This window comes from Polyodon spathula, chromosome 11 (assembly GCF_017654505.1).
Source record: "Polyodon spathula isolate WHYD16114869_AA chromosome 11, ASM1765450v1, whole genome shotgun sequence".
Lineage (NCBI taxonomy): Eukaryota > Metazoa > Chordata > Actinopteri > Acipenseriformes > Polyodontidae > Polyodon > Polyodon spathula.
The window spans coordinates 36,309,153-36,326,770 of record NC_054544.1 but is presented as its reverse complement, the minus strand read 5'-3'; the positions used below and the strand labels follow the sequence as shown (position 1 = coordinate 36,326,770).

The 17,618-nt window shown below is 36.2% G+C and overlaps 1 protein-coding gene across 1 annotated transcript in view; it reads left to right on the top strand.

Annotated features, from left to right (window-relative positions):
* Window positions 1-17,618, top strand: part of LOC121323372 (multiple epidermal growth factor-like domains protein 6) — an 86,018-nt gene that overhangs the window by 48,261 nt on the left and 20,139 nt on the right. Inside the window, exons 5-14 of the mRNA XM_041264403.1 lie at window positions 3,301-3,423; window positions 8,300-8,422; window positions 11,039-11,164; window positions 11,768-11,890; window positions 12,074-12,196; window positions 12,558-12,695; window positions 14,748-14,870; window positions 15,148-15,270; window positions 15,934-16,116; window positions 16,383-16,514. Coding sequence (XP_041120337.1) covers window positions 3,301-3,423; window positions 8,300-8,422; window positions 11,039-11,164; window positions 11,768-11,890; window positions 12,074-12,196; window positions 12,558-12,695; window positions 14,748-14,870; window positions 15,148-15,270; window positions 15,934-16,116; window positions 16,383-16,514 — 1,317 coding nt within the window. The remainder of the gene's footprint in view (window positions 1-3,300; window positions 3,424-8,299; window positions 8,423-11,038; window positions 11,165-11,767; window positions 11,891-12,073; window positions 12,197-12,557; window positions 12,696-14,747; window positions 14,871-15,147; window positions 15,271-15,933; window positions 16,117-16,382; window positions 16,515-17,618) is intronic.

Here is a 17,618-nt window from a genome sequence, read left to right as displayed (position 1 = left end):
TTTTTCTTGTTTCATAATAATAAATAATAATAATAATAATAATAATAATAATAATAATAATTGGGATTGAAAAAACAAGGAAAATGTAAATTTGATCTCATTACTTTTTTCTAACATGCATTTTTCTAGTTACTATCTTAGAGTAAAGGGTGAGATAAAGGAGGGCAAAGCAAGTACAACTTGTTGACTGGGCCGAAATCATTAACTAATGCTGTTTTCAATATATTCAGTCAGGGAAGTGGGAAGCTTATATTTTTTATTGATGATTGTGTCAATAATCAATGCTGCTTAATTACAACCAGTACAGTACTGTAGTTGTACATAGCTGTTAACAGGAGGATCTTTTGATAACCCCTTTTAGTAAATTAGCAATTACCATATGATTGCCATATTGATAAAGGGTTAAAAAAATGCTCATTTAAAACAAATTGCCATGGATGCAACATTCACACAGAATAAATGAAAGAATTATAACACTGTACATGTGAAGCAAATTATTAACTTCCTTCTAAATTACTGCCATTAGAATAGCTAGACCAGTTAACTGCTTTGTTTGGAATGCCATTCAAATAGATTATAGACCACAGCATTAACTAAACATTCATTTTTATGCCATTAGCTACTTTTATAGATCCTGTTGTAGTATCTGGCATCACCTGGCAATGGAGTTGGAATATCTTTAGCATCCTGTAATGACTCCACTAAAGCTTTGCATTTACCTTAACTTCACATGCATAGTTCATTTTGTGAAGCAGTGGGTAAGAGAAACTTTTTACATTTTTGGATGAGATTCGTGTATATCCTCGGTAATTGCAATTTGTATCACAGCCATGATGCTTGGTCAGTCCCTATGCAGAATCTCATTATACAAATGATTTTCCATTGGTAATTATAAAATAAAAACACATTCTAATCACTCACATCTGGGCAATAAGGGACAGTGATGATTATTGTTTTTGCTTTTTAACTGAATTATCTATCAGAATGTGTAATAATGTCCAATATTTTATGTTATGACAAACATTCCAACAAGATTCTTAATAAATGTGGAGGATAACAATACTGTGGACATATACCGGTAACAATCTAGAGGAAGTTTGTGTTCCCACTTTAGTAGTCCCAGTACACTATTTTATGTTAAGAATATAGCTGGTATAGAACCAAGTACAGATGGAAGTATGTAGACAATTGTGTTCATATTGGAAGAGGTAACTGCTGCTGACGGTTTGTGTTACCAGTTCACAGAGGTAGAAACCAACAAGAGGTGATAATTTGAGAAAGTGCAGTCACAGAAACTTCCTCTGGACAGCAATTAGAGGTCCCAGGCCTTCTGTATTCAATAATAGCTGTATAGAGGCAGAAGGCTGTTCACTGTTTAAACTAAAAATCACATTCTCATTGTCCATGAAGGGAAGAGTAGAAAAACAGATAGAAAAAGATCATTCTTCCAGTATGTGTAAATATATGTCTTTACAATGTATTTGAATTTCTGCAGACTATAGAATAGCCCTGTTTGTGTACATTATCTCTTCATACTCAATGTTGCAGTGTTTTGCTGACATGAAGGGTAATCATTCTTATTGTGGTCCTTCTGGTTTTAATGCTGTCCGGGTACTGTCATCATTGGCAGATTCCAAGTTCTATACTACTCTGCAGACTGTGCATGTTGTTTTCCATACATCTGCTAGATTGTAGGTCCTGCTCATGCTTGCCCCAGCTATAGATAGGCCTCTCTTGAACTCAGCTAGATATTTGACTACTGAGATCATGCTGTTATTTTATTTGCAGTTATGTACACGTCCACTTGCAAGACTTGGCTTTCTGACTGGTTTATCTTTTGGGGTCTCCTGCTCCAAAATAGGATTGAAATCTCATGCAACCTACCTGCACCTTAATTCAATTTTCATTCTCTAAATGTAGTATGATGTTTTTAACATCTCTTATTTGAGGGTGGAAAGTAAAGTTTCTAAAGGTCCTGCAATCATGCTGGAATACCGTTAGAACTTCCATTCACAGCTCCTGTGAGTGCACTTCAATCCAGAGTGACCTCTGTCCCCCCTCTTCCATGCAGTCCTGGACCTTACTCAAGCTGAGAGTGAAAATCGTGCCAAATTCTGTGGTGGTTTTGTAATGTGGATTAATATCCACAGGGGCTAGGTTGAGCCAACCAAACCAATTTCACCACTGCTCTACCCAGCCCCCTGAATCCAGTTTTAGTAAACCATTTAGAATAATAATAATAAAAAAAAGATGACAGTCAAGCTTTGATGTAAAATTCTCACAGTCTTGCCAGTTTTGAGCCATGAGGTAAAAAACAACTGTGAAATGGAAAAGGGGCCAGGAGTATGATATCAAATCGATTCATTCGAAAGGGTCACAGCTACACCCCTCATTAGCACAAGTTAAGAGTTGCTTTCATACAGGTTAACATTGACCCTTGTTGTGCCTGGTGCTGCCCTGTGCAATATAACCAAGTGGGTTATTTTACAGTTTATCTTCCAGTTCAGTGGTTCTCTCTTAAGCCCCATTAACAGTGACATAAATTAGAGCCATCTAATTATGGTTCATTGCACAAAGCAGGCCTGCAGTAATTAGTGGTGCCTTTTGACACAGAAACACTGGGAGGTCTTTGCCAATAAGAACATTCCATCATGAAGCATACAGCATACATTCTTATCAGTTAGTTTAATTCATCCACATTCATGAAATATCTGAATTCTTAACTTCAAGTACATATGAGGCTCGGTTGTGGAACTGTATTCCAGTTACCATTAGGCAGGTTGAAACATTGGAGTCTAAATTGAAAGCATACTTTTTAAATGTGCTTTTATATAATGGGTTGTATAGTAACTGGAGTGTATATCAATATTTTATTATAGTTATCTTGTTTTGTTTTTAACTTTGTACATTGGTCTGGGATGCCATGGCATGAAGGGCGCTATATAAAAATAACTGTGTATTGTATTAATACTGTAAATATACTGTGCAACTAGTAAATTAATACATGTTCTGTCACCTTATTGTATTTAGTAACATACTTTCAGGAAGTATGTTACAGGAAATGTTAAGCATTGGTTTATAAATCTATTATGTTTTTGTTCAATGCCAATTCAACACTATTAACTTTCTAGCTCAGCTAAATCCAGAACAAAAGCTTAGGTGTATGAACCACAGCCACGACTAAAGAATGTGACAGAATACATATGTAAAACATTCCTGCAGGTATTAAATACAATACTCTCCTTTATTTTGATAGATATTTAGAGTTGATTAATTGTACCCTAATTTTTCCCATTGCAGACGTTAATGAATGTACCACTGAGAATGGAGGTTGTCAGGACCAGTGCTGCAACACCATTGGGAGCTACTATTGCAAGTGCCCTTCAGGCCAGAAACTCAGGGAGGATGGGCAGTCATGTGAGGGTAGGAACTTTTCAGAAGTCATTGTTTTGCAGGTTTGCAGTGGTTGGCCAAAATATCTTCAAAACACTAACACTAAATCAGTTAAAAATGCATTTTAATATAATTTACAAAGAGAGTTTAAATGTGTTTTCTTCAATCCAGCATTCCTAAAATAATACATTTTTTATTAAACGCTATTTAATTTATATAAACAATAGTAGATCTAAATATAGACATTGTTTAAATCACTGTACTCAAGTAGATAAATACAAACTTTTCATATGAATAAGAAAGTGAACGTATGCTTTGCCAAAACGGTATAATTCAAGTAATATAATAATCTTTGTTTTTATATAGCGCCTTTCATAGTGGACCGCCATCACAAAGCGCTTTATAGGATATGAGACTAGGGTTTGTAAACTATGCATCAGCTGCAGAGTCACTTTCAACAACACCTCACCTGAAAGACGGAGCACAAGGTTGTTAAGTGACTGGCTCAGGGTCACACAATGAGTCAGTGGCTGAACTGGGATTTGAACAAGCCTGTTTCTTTAACCACTGGACCACACAGCCTTCAAATATATCTTGTAGTGCCTTGTGAAAGTAGCTCAAAGTTCAGCATTAAAACCTTAGAAATGTACAAATAATATTCAAATCTCCCCAAGGTGCCTGAGAGCGACAGTGTATCGTACAAAACAGTATATTCTAACCAGGAGGTCATTTTCTCCAAAGCTGAAGACCCATACTATCGATCTGTCAGTCTTAAGCTTTTTGTCTTTTTCTGACATGATTTCAGCTATGAAACCTACCTACTCTGGGCATATTAAGCAATTAATGTCCACAAAAAAGCATTTTTGTTTTTAACAAACGCAGCAATACTTATTACCTTAGAAACTCGAGCCAGCTGACCCTTAGGAATCTGATAGACTTCAGAGCTGTGCCATGTTCCCTGACCCCGCTGGCTATGACCTCTTACATCTGTTGTGTCGCAGGATAATGTAATAACCACGTGCATGAGCTCATTTTTTATGAACTGTGTGCGGAAGAAAGGTATCCACTTGTAAATGAATGAATGTTCCAGGACACATCCTTTTGGATGAGATGTAAAACCGAGATCCTATGTATTGTATTATGCATAGATCAACTCCTAGTCTGTAAGTCACTTTGGATAAAAGCGTCTGCTAAACGACTCATTATTATTATTATTATTATTATTATTATTATTATTATTATTATTATTATTATCTCCCCCCCATTATTCAGCATTTTTACACATACATTCACCTGACTTGGACTAACCATAAATCATCTTAATCTTATATAGGTATTCAATCAACCACAATTCTGCAATTCTGTGGAATATGTTAAAGAAGATACAGAAAAGTTGTGTTTTATATGAAGTTAAGATCTAAAAGTTGTTTGTCTAGGCCTGATTTCTTTTACTCTGTTCATGGGGACATCATTCTGCAATGACAAGGAATTACTATAATCACAATCTGTAAACATATCACTTTTACTCTTAATAAGTTGCCATATTGCATGTCTCTTAACTGGTGTATTTGAAAGGACATTTTCAACACAAATTAATAAAGGAAAGTGGAAAATCTTCTTTTGTGCATCTTAATAAAGGTGCTTTAATGGAATTTAGGTTAGGAGACAGATAATGGGATATGCCCATTCTATGTAATGTAAAAACCTTTCCCTTCTCAAAAGAAATAATTACTCCTATTTGGAAAAATATTAAACCAACAGACAGATTTTGAACATAATAAGTACGGTTTTGAAATACTGGAAAACCTAATTTCTGTACAGAATGTTTTTTTTTCTTCTGAATAAAATCATATTTGAGTGTTCCAAGATACATGTTTTAATCAAGATAGAAACAAACAGATGGATGCAACCAACAGTGGACAGCTTTTAATATCGCTTCATACAGAATCTAACACATGCACACACACATGGAGTGGCTTAATTAATCTTAAAGTTAAACTAGACTCAGCAAATTCCAATCCGAAAGGCCTATGAGAGGCTAGGGAGTCTAGGATAAATGCCCCAAAATCACTGTAGTTAAATAATACAAATATGACCCTCTGTTTACAGAATCTAGCATTCTATGTATGCCTGTAAAACTGTTTAAACTCCAGGGAGGGTTCCCAGTTTAAACAATCTCTGTATCTTGATTTATCACCCATATTAATTAAATAGAACCCTACATCTCTTGATTAATTTTGGAATGCTGGATTGAATTATTTCTTCCCTTCTGTAGTCATCCATGAGACCTACAAGGTGTACCACACTTTACAGGTTCATCCAAGTATAGGCAGCACGCTTATTTTCCATAGCAATTTAATCTCCCAGCCCACTCTTCACTAAAAATTGTCAGGATTTAGAAGACTGGAATCAATGATCTCAGTGGCCAAAATGCCATACTGGTTTAACTCTTCAGCTGTCATTTTCATGAGAGTAAAGGGAAATGTGTCTAGGAATGGGGATAAAATTCCCAGGAAAAGTAAAGTATGTCTCAATCCAGATAGCGAGAACTGTACTCTTGTTATGTTATCTGTTAGCATGACATTAGGAAAAAAAATACACACATATATATTTTTTATATATCCCGTATTACTTCAATTTGGCACTGCGGCATTTATTTTAAATTAAACAAAATGACTGCGGCCATTAAACGAGGGCGGCGATTATACGAGGACGGTCTTAATTAATAATACTATGCTTTACAAGCGCTGCAATATTTTCTTACATGATTTAAAGCATTTTAGAAGCGACGTCGTGAGAGTCTCTGATCTGCAGCACTATACTCGTGTTGTTTTGGGGGCTTTATTACAGTACATTTACTGACACTTAATGACAGATTATTAGGTGGAAGTTGGGAAGTCAGGGGAGTGTATTGGTTGCTATAGGGCAGGACAAGAAGGGGAGAGAGAATGGTAGTTGAGTGTCATGCAGTTGTTTTTCTTAACGAAACATATTACCTCTGAATATCTGTTTACTTTCTGTTAAAAGTAAAATATATTTATAATTGATATATAAAATATATCTTTTTTTCTCACTAATTTACCTGCTTGTTTGTAATTTCTCTGTAAGAGAAACCAAAACTAAATCTTCTCTAGATAGTAAGTATTTTTACTTCTCTGTTCATATATATATATATATATATATATATATATATATATATATATATATATATATATATATATATATATATATATATATATATATATATATATATATATATATATATATATATAAATTGTACAGGACTGTGTAAAATTCCAATTGAATAAAAAGCAAAACAACTAACCCCCCTACAAGAAGATATCTTCGACCAGCTTTTGGATAGCGACTAGAGTGACCGGCAAAGCTCTAAGTTCCTCTGAGTTTTTGTTTTCGCCATCCAAGCTGAGAACGAGGTAAACAGACAGCCCTTGTTTTATCCCCTGCTGTGTTGGCACTGAACTCTGCTGGAAAAAAAGGACGTGAAAGACTGCTGTGCTGTAAGTAGTTCATCTTGGGTTGTCTTTCGGGACTGTACCATAAAATAAAATATGCTTACTAAGGTGTGTGTCATTAGTTTGTATTACACGGTGGATTGAGGCTGCAGTTTCTTCGGGGGTGTCGCATGTACATAGCCAGAGTTGCGCGTTTCTTTATTTTTTGAGCAGGGGTAGAAAAAAAAAAATACGTTTCTTTATTGAGAGCGGCGTTTATTTGAGGGTGTTGTCCATTTAAACGCTAATATCTAAGTGAGGCGTTAATTCGAGGGTGAATTTAAAAAAAATAAATAAATAATTTTTCTCCACCATAATATACATTGTGTAGAATTCTGTTTAGCTTGTCAAGATTCCACTCTGCAGGCTTATCACCTATTCTCCTGCTCAGCATATAAAAATCACTTTTTGGCAGCTGTCAGGCAAAAATATTCTACATCCATGCTGTCTGGGAGTAGTGACATGAAACTGAAGACATGCTTTGAAAACATTTCAAATACATGGTTAATTATTTTTCTCTAATTTCTTCAAACTTTGAAGTGATGTCTTTTTACCTCTATGCAGTACTGTACAGTATTTTGCTAATTGCTTGGTATATTCTCAAGAGCCTGTAAGTTGGAGGTTATGATTACATCTTATAAGATCAATTGGTGCTTAGTTAGCAACATATCAGGAGATGAAGGATGCATTGGGAAACCAGACATGGTAGATGTGTTTAGCACATGTGCAATTTCATTATCCTTGCATTTAAATATTCCATCTCCAAAAGTGCTTCTGCTCTCTAGTGTCTAATCTAGGAAAAGTACTGATATACAGGAGAGTACACTGTGGTTTCTGCCTTCCTTTTCTTAGTTACACAAAGAAAACTTTCAGACTGTTGGGTCTTTTATGAGTGACCATCAGAGAGCATTTAAAATATGTTAATAGAGCTGTAGGGCTTTTACACTTTTAAAATTGATTTTAAATATATTCTTTCCTGGTGCCTTCACATTGCTAGCCTAAGGGGACCCATTTAAGACAGAAAAGTGTGGCCTTTTTTTTGAAAATTAGTGGTTTATCCGAACTAAATGTTTGTCTGAAACCACCACTATCACAATCACATGTGCTTCTGTTGTTCGGTAACGGAAAACAACAATTAAATTAGAATTCATTTCAGTTTGCTGCCATCATTTTATAATGTAACACCTTAACAGTGTTTTCCAAATTAAATCCTGGCATGGTAATCAACAACCAAAAACAAATTCTAAACTTTGTTCCCTCATGTATTTTTCTTGGAAGTTTATGAAAAAAAATGATAAACGATTATGAATTTTGCATTTTCCAGTTAAGTACAGAAGTACCGGCTGTCACAGCACATTGACAATCACAGTAAACAAGCTTCATTTCCCTTCCAGATGACGATGAGTGTGCTGTTGTGAATGGAGGCTGCCAGCAGACCTGCGTGAACACTCAAGGATCCTTCTCCTGTGAATGTGATACAGGATACAGGCTGCACACTGATGGTCTCACTTGTATCAGTAAGTCAATGTTGGTCTGATTTGCTATTTTGAAACCTTGTCAAAGCATGTGCCAAATTACTGCTGGAATAGATTGACAAGTTCCCTTGAAACTACTCCACTAAGGCAGATGGCTGACAACAAACCAAATATTAGTGAATCTGTCAATGCAAAAAGAAAGAAAAAAAACTTTACTAATCATTATTGAATAATAATAATAAAAAAATAGTTTTTAACTAAAATATGTAGGCTACTTAAAATCTGTTATAAAGTTACTTGACATCTATGTTTGTCAGTAATACCCTCCACCCCTACTTCAGACAAATTAGAGACTGTTCTTATTCAGTCTTATCCAAAATAACAAGTGACAACGCTGTCTTAAATAAGGAATTGTTAACAAATAGCAAAGGATGTTCTATAATTTAAGTAGTTATGTTTGTGTGAAATGTCAACTTTGCAGCCTGTTTGAGCCTTCATCACAAAGTTTTCCTAATGAACATGGAAGTATTAACATTGCCAAATGCTGCTTGAATTACCCACTTTGTATCACAAGTCTTTTTCTATAACCTTAGCTTTAATCATGCTTTTTGACTTACAAACCATGCTAATGTAGAAATAAGGAAAATATGGGCAACTAATGTAGAAAGTGTTTTTCACACCTATAGTAACTATTAAATTAGGGCAATTCACCACCAAAGTCTGTAAACAGAGTAACACATGTCTAGAGCTGCTTTTCATAGCTGTTTCATACAGCAACAATTTTTTTAAAGATTGGAATTCAAATTTGTATTCCGTTTTTTTTTTTGTTTGTTTTTTGCACGCTGCATTTAAATATTAAACCATAGCCAACTACATGTCAGCGATAAATGTCAAAAGCTGACGAGTCTGCTTGAAGTATGAAGGAAGCTTTTCTAAATGTTAAAATCAGAATTTTGTTTTTTGAACCCTTTCACTTCAATTGACAGACGCAATAAAATGGAAAAAGAAACAGTAAATCCAGGTTACTAACTCCAACCATCTGTTGAGCTCATCAATTTATACAACCCCTTCCCCTTCTTAATGGCTTGACTATCATTGGTTCTTTCTTTAGGGGACCCTGTAGTCCTGGTTCTGACTCTCTGTATCAGCACTTGAATAAATCAGCTTGGATAACAAGCATGGAAAGGACATTAGCTCAGGACATAGTGACGTCCTTTTGAAGAATTTAAACATTTTATATAATGTTCATATTGTTGTGTGCCTCTTTATAACTGTGCTATACATTGAGTTGATAATGTAATAAAATGTTTTATTGCAGATGATTTTGAGACTAGATCTGTGGATTGACATATATATGAAAAAAACCAAAAACTTTTGACAGCCTGGTAGCACAGGCCGATCCTTCATATGAGGTGGTTAATTTATAGTGTGTATTCATTAGCTTCAGCATGTTCAGCCATTTTAACTAACAGCTGTTGCTTTAGAGAACATGTTGTTTATTTCATTTCACAGGCTTATATCATATCACTACACTTGCTAGATAATTGTGTTTTATAGATGAGGTTTACTTTGCAATGGAATTTGGATTTGCCTCCCTTGTATTAGCATTTTGTTCCACCAACACTCGCAATTGTGTGTGTTTTTTTAATTGATATTTTTCTCTTAATGTCTGCCAGAGGGAGTGATTGACGTGTTATTATTTACTGTCAGGCATGACATGCCAACAGAACCTGAATACTGACAAACTAGAACCCAAAACAGACCTAAAGAGGGAAAGTTACAGTATGTCAACTTTTAAATCCACATTTTCCATCTCATTTCGTTGGTAGCACTGAGAAGGCAAAGGTCACACAGTGACTCAGAAAACAAGTTCAGGAATAAAAACAGAAAAACTGAAACAAAAATGCTTTTAAAATCTTTTTTTTTCTACTGATGTTTTATGACCATTTTTGATTGTGTAATACAGTGAAATAAACCAAGGCATACAAATACAATATAAATTGCTGTACAAATCAGTCCTGTAATTTGCAAAGCTGGATTTTGAACATTTAAATATTTGCCTTTGGGATTCCCAGCAGTGGTTATGCTTTGAAGTGTATGTTTCAGCATTAAGGATGAATGATTTTGGTAAATTAAACCACTTATCTGTCTGCATCCCTGATATATGGGTCTCTGCTATCACAATAATCTTCAAAGTGTTTTGAGTGTAATGGAGCTGGTATTGGCATCAAAACAAAGAAGTCCCATAGAGTTCCAGCTGCAGTGGCTAATGCCTAGACTTGGCTGCAAGATGAATGAGGTGAGCAGGACTCAGACGCAAAGCTCAAAGAAACCGGATTGTTCTGGCTCTTCTTTGTGTGATACCCTGAAGAACCGAACCTGTGCCTGTGGGGATTTGTCATTTTTCACTAGCTGCATACATTTACAGGTTTAAAGGTACAAATAACATTGCAAGAGGAACTATATTCACCTTGTCCGTAAACACTGCACATAGTAAAAGTTATATTCATAACGGCATATAAAGTGATTTCGGGACGTTTCCAGTGTCGTACCTTATGAATTGGACAAACCCAGATGTGAAAATTATAGGAAGGCACTCAATTCTTCTACACGGCAATATGTTCTTACTGTTTATTTTCTTCCTCCCCCTTCAACTAGCTGTGAACTCCTGCTCTTTGAACAATGGTGGTTGTGAGCATGAGTGTGTAGATATTGCTGAAGATCATTACAAGTGCCAGTGTCATCCAAACTACCAGTTAAAAAGAGATGGCAAACACTGTGAATGTAAGTATTTTATTTTTCACAACATATATTACAAGACAAGACATGAAGAAATACAATAGGCACCTTATTACACGTGACTGTGTTGGACCAAAAAACATTCAACTATGAACTGCAAACTTGCAACCTCGGGGGATACTGTATTTATGGTTATTAAGAATCTTACATTGTAATAACGCGTCAATTACACACAAGGTTGTGTAGTTACAATGCAACAGCATGCTTCATAGCTTGGCAGCAAATGACAAATATTAGCAGTTAGCACATTTGTGTTGATTGTAATTGCATTGTAGTTTCACACATGTTCTGTATTTAGAATTCAATTACTGTCTAACCATGTAAGCACTTAAAATGTATTTATAGTGTAACTAGAGACATTTAAGAATCTGTGTGGCACCATACAGGTGTTGTGCAGTTAGATTTCATGTGTGTTTTTCTTTCATATGATCATTTGCCGTGGAAATGATGTGCCTACATTTTTACTGTAAGTCCTTTTTGACAATCAACTGCAATCTCACTGTCTCTTGTTGATGTACAGAAGTCAGTTCAATCATGTGTTTCTGGGATTAGGTTTACTGATGTGTATTTTGGTTTTACAATCTATAGTGAGAGACCCGTGCACTGACAGGAACGGAGGATGTGCTCACATCTGTACAAGTGAAGATGGGTTAGCGGAATGTGAATGCAGGCCTGGGTACCACCTGTCTGCTGATGGTAAAGGTTGTGAAGGTAAGAGGTTGAATAAGGAAACCCCTAGCCACGATTACAGTACTTCAGGTTCACATAGCTTGTTAAACATATCTTGAACCAGGAGAGCTGCACAGAGATTGTTGCTGAATAGAACATTTTGAATATTTGAATTGTCGTAAGTGCTGTTTCCCCATTTTCTATTTGCAATTTTTGTCATTTCAGACACTGATGAGTGCAGTTCAGGGACTGACATGTGCGCTCATCGCTGTGTCAACATGCTGGGATCCTTTACCTGTGTCTGTAACCCAGGATTTGAGCTGGGTGCTGATGGGAAACAGTGTTACCGTAAGTCTCAAATCATACGTAAAATAAATCAATATAAAGATATAAAACAGCTGCAGTAAGTATGTTATCTTTTGATAGTTTTTAACTAAATGATTGCTGCCCCAAAGTGTAGATTTCAAAGATGTTATGATTATACTAATTCTTCTGTTTCTAAAGTTGTCATAGCAGCTGAACAGGCTAAATGGGAACCTCTATTGTAAAGAGTGTAAAAGTGAGTAGCTAATCAGGATGTACATACATTGCCCTCTAAAGACGCCACTGTGTCGCTGTCAGTTCCCATAAGGTATGTGTTACACTGAATGTTTGAGATGAGGAAATAGATTTTGCATTAAACAACTGCTAACAGTTTTTTCCCCTGCAGGGATTGAAATGGAGATTGTAAACAGCTGTGAAAACAACAATGGAGGATGTTCTCATCATTGTGAACATACCACCAGTGGGCCTCTCTGTTCATGTAACCAAGGTTACCACATAGATGTGGAGAGGAAGAGTTGCATAGGTAACAGTATAATGTATAGTAACATCACTGTTCAACGTATAACACTTTAACATATGCATTGCATCATTTTGTCATTGGATGGATCTTGAGGATGTTTGTTTTGCTTTGAATATTGTGCAGTGAACAAAAAAAAAAATGTAAAGAAACCAAATGTTTATTTGTCTGTTTTTATTTGATGTTCCCTTGCAGGTTTCAGTTTATGTAAAACGTAAACACTGACTTTGAAATAGCCTTTTCAATTTGGTAACATCAATTCACGTCATGATTGTGTATTATTTAATTATTACTTGGGTAATGTGAGGAGTCCAATCACCCTCTTTTGTAAATTGTGACATAAAATTATTTATAATTCCCTTTATAGTTAAAATTATTTATAATACAGTGCCTTACAAAATTATTCAGACCCCTGACCAATTCTCTCATATTACTGAATTACAAATGGTACATTGAAATTATGTTCTATTTGATATTTTATTTTTAAACACTGAAACTCAGAATCAATTATTGTAAGGTGACATTGGTTTTATGTTGGGAAATATTTTTAAGAAAAATAAAAAACTGAAGTATCTTGCTTGCATAAGTATTCAACCCCTGTGCTGTGGAAGCTCCCAGTTTGCACCGATGAAAGAAACCAAAGAAAGAAAAGACCAAAGAGCATTCTACAGAAGTTAGAGATAAAGTAATACAAAAGTATATATTAGGGAAAGGGTACAAAATAATATCCAAGTGTTTGGATATCCCAGTGAGCACAGTTGGATCAATAATCAGGAAGTGGAAGCTGCATCACATCACCCAGGCACTGCCAAGAGAAGGCCGTCCCTCAAAACTCAGCAATCAAACAAGAAGGAGACTTGTGAGAGAAGCCACAGAGAGGCCGACAATCACTTGGAAGGAGCTACAGAGTTCATTGGCTGGGAGTGGAGTAATGGTGCACCAGTCAACCATATCAAGAGCTCTGCATAACACTGGCCTGTATGGGAGGGTGGCATGAAAAAAGCCGTTACTCAAAAAGTACCATCTGAAAGCACATCTGGAGTTTGCCAAAAAGCATGAGAATGACCCAGCTGCGATGTGGGGGGAAAATGTTTTGTGGTCAGATGAGACCAAGATAGAGCTTTTTGGCCAAAACTCAAAGCGCTATGTGTGGCGCAAACCTAACACTGCCCATGCCTCAAGACATACCATCCCTACAGTGAAGTATGGTGGTGGCAGCATCATGCTGTGGGGATGCTTCTCATCAGCAGGGACTGGGCATCTTGTTACAATTGAAGGATGAATGGATGGAGCAAAATACAGGAAAATACTGCAAGAGAATCTGCTTCAGTCCACTAAAAAACTGAAGCTTGGGAGGAAATTCACCTTTCAGCAGGACAGTGATCCCAAGCACAAGGCCAAAGCAACATTGGAATGGCTCAAGAACAAAAAGGTGAATGTCCTACAGTGACCCAGTCAAAGTCCTGATCTCAATCCCATTGAGAATCTGTGGCACTATTTGAATTGCGGTCCACAAGTGTCGTCCAACCAACCTGAACAACCTGGAGCAAATCTGCCAAGAAGAATGGGCCAAAATCACTCCGACACTGTGTGCAAAGCTGGTACATACTTACCCCAAAAGACTTAAAGCTGTTATTGCAGCGAAAGGTGGCTCTACCAAATATGAATGTGTGGGGGTTGAATACTTATGCAAGCAAGATATTTCAGTTTTTTATTTTTCTTAAAAATATTTCCCAACATAAAACCAATGTCACCTTACAATAATTGATTTTGAGTTTCAGTGTTTAAAAATAAAATATCGAACAGAACAAAATTTCAATGTACCATTTGTAATTCATTAATATGAGAGACTTGGTCAGGGGTCTGAATACTTTTGCAAGGCACTGTATATATATATATATATACTTCAGATTTTGATTTATTACAGTTGATATACTGCAGTGCTTACACAAACGTTTTTTTAATTAGAGGAGCTGTTCAGTTAATAACATGCACTGGTCTAGTAAAGGGTGATATTCAAGCCCTTGTCATCAGCTGCTGTTTATCTTTGTTCCCCAGACACTGATGAGTGTGATTTGGGAGAGGCCTGCTGCAGTCAGTTCTGTAATAATTACCCAGGAGGCTATGAGTGCAGCTGTAAGGCTGGCTTCAGACTCAACATTGAAGGCTGTGGCTGTGACGGTAGGGGGGAGTTCTGGTGACAGATGCATGCTTGGATATTATTCAGCATAATCAGAGTTTCAGCATTTGCCACACTGGGGTAAGCCACAGCTGAATTTAAGAGCATTTTACAGCACTGATGTATCAACCAGGATTGCATGAACCACCTATCCATGTTCATGTTGTTTTTTTTTTCTTAAAGAGAATGTGTTATCCTGAAGGGTGAATGTGAGCTCCTAAATTGCTGATCTCCTTGGGCCTTCTGATATGGTGTCTAAACCTCTTATTTTGCTTACAGATGTAGATGAATGTTTGACTAACAATGCTGACTGTGATCATGAATGTGTCAACATGCTGGGATCATTCGAATGCTCCTGTCAAAAAGGGTTTAGGCTGGATTTTGACAGAAAGACATGCATTCGTAAGTACTTCTCACTGTGTGCATGCGTGTTTTTTTAGGGGATGGATCATACAACATGTGAAGAAAATACAGTAGCTACTGTGCCAAGTTCATCGACAGACAAGGAGGAACTATACTCCTTTGAGTCAGTGCAAATGTGTAAAGGTGTATGTGATCTGCAATATGGTATTGGGAGTCTAAATGAGCTTGTTAGACATTCACCAAATTGTTGCTTACTTTAGAACTCAAGAAATGGGGTCACCAAATACTATGACCATAAAGAGCCATGTGAATTGAATCCTTCCCTTCACATTGTGACCTTTCAACTCTGTTGACTCCACCTGTTCATGATAAAGTATAGAAGCCGGTGGAGTCAACACAGTTGAAAGGTCACAGTGTCACATGATTTCTCAAAAAAAAAAAAAAAAAAAAAAAAAAGACACGTGGCAAAACATGTGCTGGCACACCAGATGGAAGCCAATTAGAGAAAAATGATTAAACAGAAACCTCGACATTAGAGCAACGAAAAATCAGAACCTTTCACAAACATTGTAAAATGGTAAGGGTGGGGTGAGATACAAAAAGCAATACAATGGATATGTAGCATTAAATTGATGGTCTTTGATCATTTTTGCATATGACGATGGTGGCTGGTTTGCTATTCTGATTGGCGTCTGTCTCCAGCCCTGTATGACGATGATGGCCTGTATGAAGAGGAAGATGAATTGGAGGTGGTCCGGCTTCCTGACCTCCTGTTCCGAAGACCCCCACAGCTCCTTCACTACCCCACCGCTTTACAGTCTGCCTACGATGAGGAAGAGTACGAGGAAGATATCAGAGGAGAACACACTCTCCTGCACAAAATTAGTAAGTGCCTTGTGCTTTTTGTCAGCTAATCCATATTGCATGTTGTATGCTAAATGAGAAATAAACATTGCTTACTAAAGCCTTTATCAGTGTTGTGTAAAAAGGTAGCTGAAAAGGTATACTTTATATACTGCACTTTTTTTTGTGGTAATGGGAACTCAGTTAACTTAACAGACAATAATAAAAAAAGGATCTGTGTTTCCTAGTGTGTAACTGTAATCTGAAGGAAAAAAAAGAGTTTACTAAAAGTGCTCTTTGTGTTTCAGTCTGTCTGGATAACACCTTTGGGAACGACTGCAGTTTGAGCTGTGAGGACTGTAAGAATGGTGGCGTGTGTAATCCTGAGAGGGATGGATGTGACTGCCCAGCAGGATGGTCTGGAATTGTCTGCAATGAAAGTGAGTTCTTCATTAAGAGTGCTGCTGATATAGTTCTCTGCACAGTTATTATGATTTAAGTGCTGCCCACAGTGACCTTGAGTGTTTGGTTTCCTTCAAGAGATAGTACTTTGACAACAATTTGAGTTAACCATTATGAGCAAGCGGGAAAGAAATATTTGCTTTAGAACAATATCATTTATAACCAAACAAGTTTATCATGTGAAAATGCACAATTTGTCATGACTATTTGAACACCGTTTATTGGTTGTATAAAGACTGTCATTTTCCGTGTGTGTGTGTGTGTGTGTATGTATGTATGTATGTATGTATGTATGTACGTATGTATGTATGTATATATATATATATATATATATAAAATAACTTTTAACTTTGACAGCAATGGATGTTCTGTATCTTTGAACTCACAAAGAACCTCTTAAGGAAATAAAAAATAATAATAATAATAGATAATAAATAATAAAATAATCTGGAACAACACTGCTTATCTTAGTCTTTATTATAAAAGAAAACCAGAGATCTTTGGCACAAATAGATAAAAAGGGAAGTGGGATAATATTAAGAATAAGATCTAAGTATCTTAGTCTCTAGCTGAAGAGCTAAATGAGTTCTAACCAATGCTTTCAAATCTTATTGTCTTGCCTCTTACTAGTTACTGTATATTAATATTACTGGCCCTCTTTTTATAGTGCTGAGAATCCTTTAGAGCTTCACTTGTCTTTGAGTTTGAACCACAACTTGTACATTCATTTAGTACCAGGAGCAGCAACTTTTCGTCTATAGTGTTGTCTTTGAAATATCTGTGCATAAAAAAAAAAGATCTTTATCTGAAGAAAAGAGGAACAAATGATTTCACATTAAAACCATCACACATTTAGGGTTCATCATAGGGGGAGAGCAAAGTCAGATGTGAAAAAAGAAGAAAAAAGGTAGGAACAGTTGACAAACATTCTTGTGCTTAAAAACCAGAGTTTTTTTTGTTAAAAAAAGACAAATGACTGAGTTCTGAGTAATATAAACTAGTGTCAATTTTGAAAATACCCACATGACCTTAATCAATACTGGTTACATGCTGCTTCGGTTTGGGTTTCATGTCTGAATAAC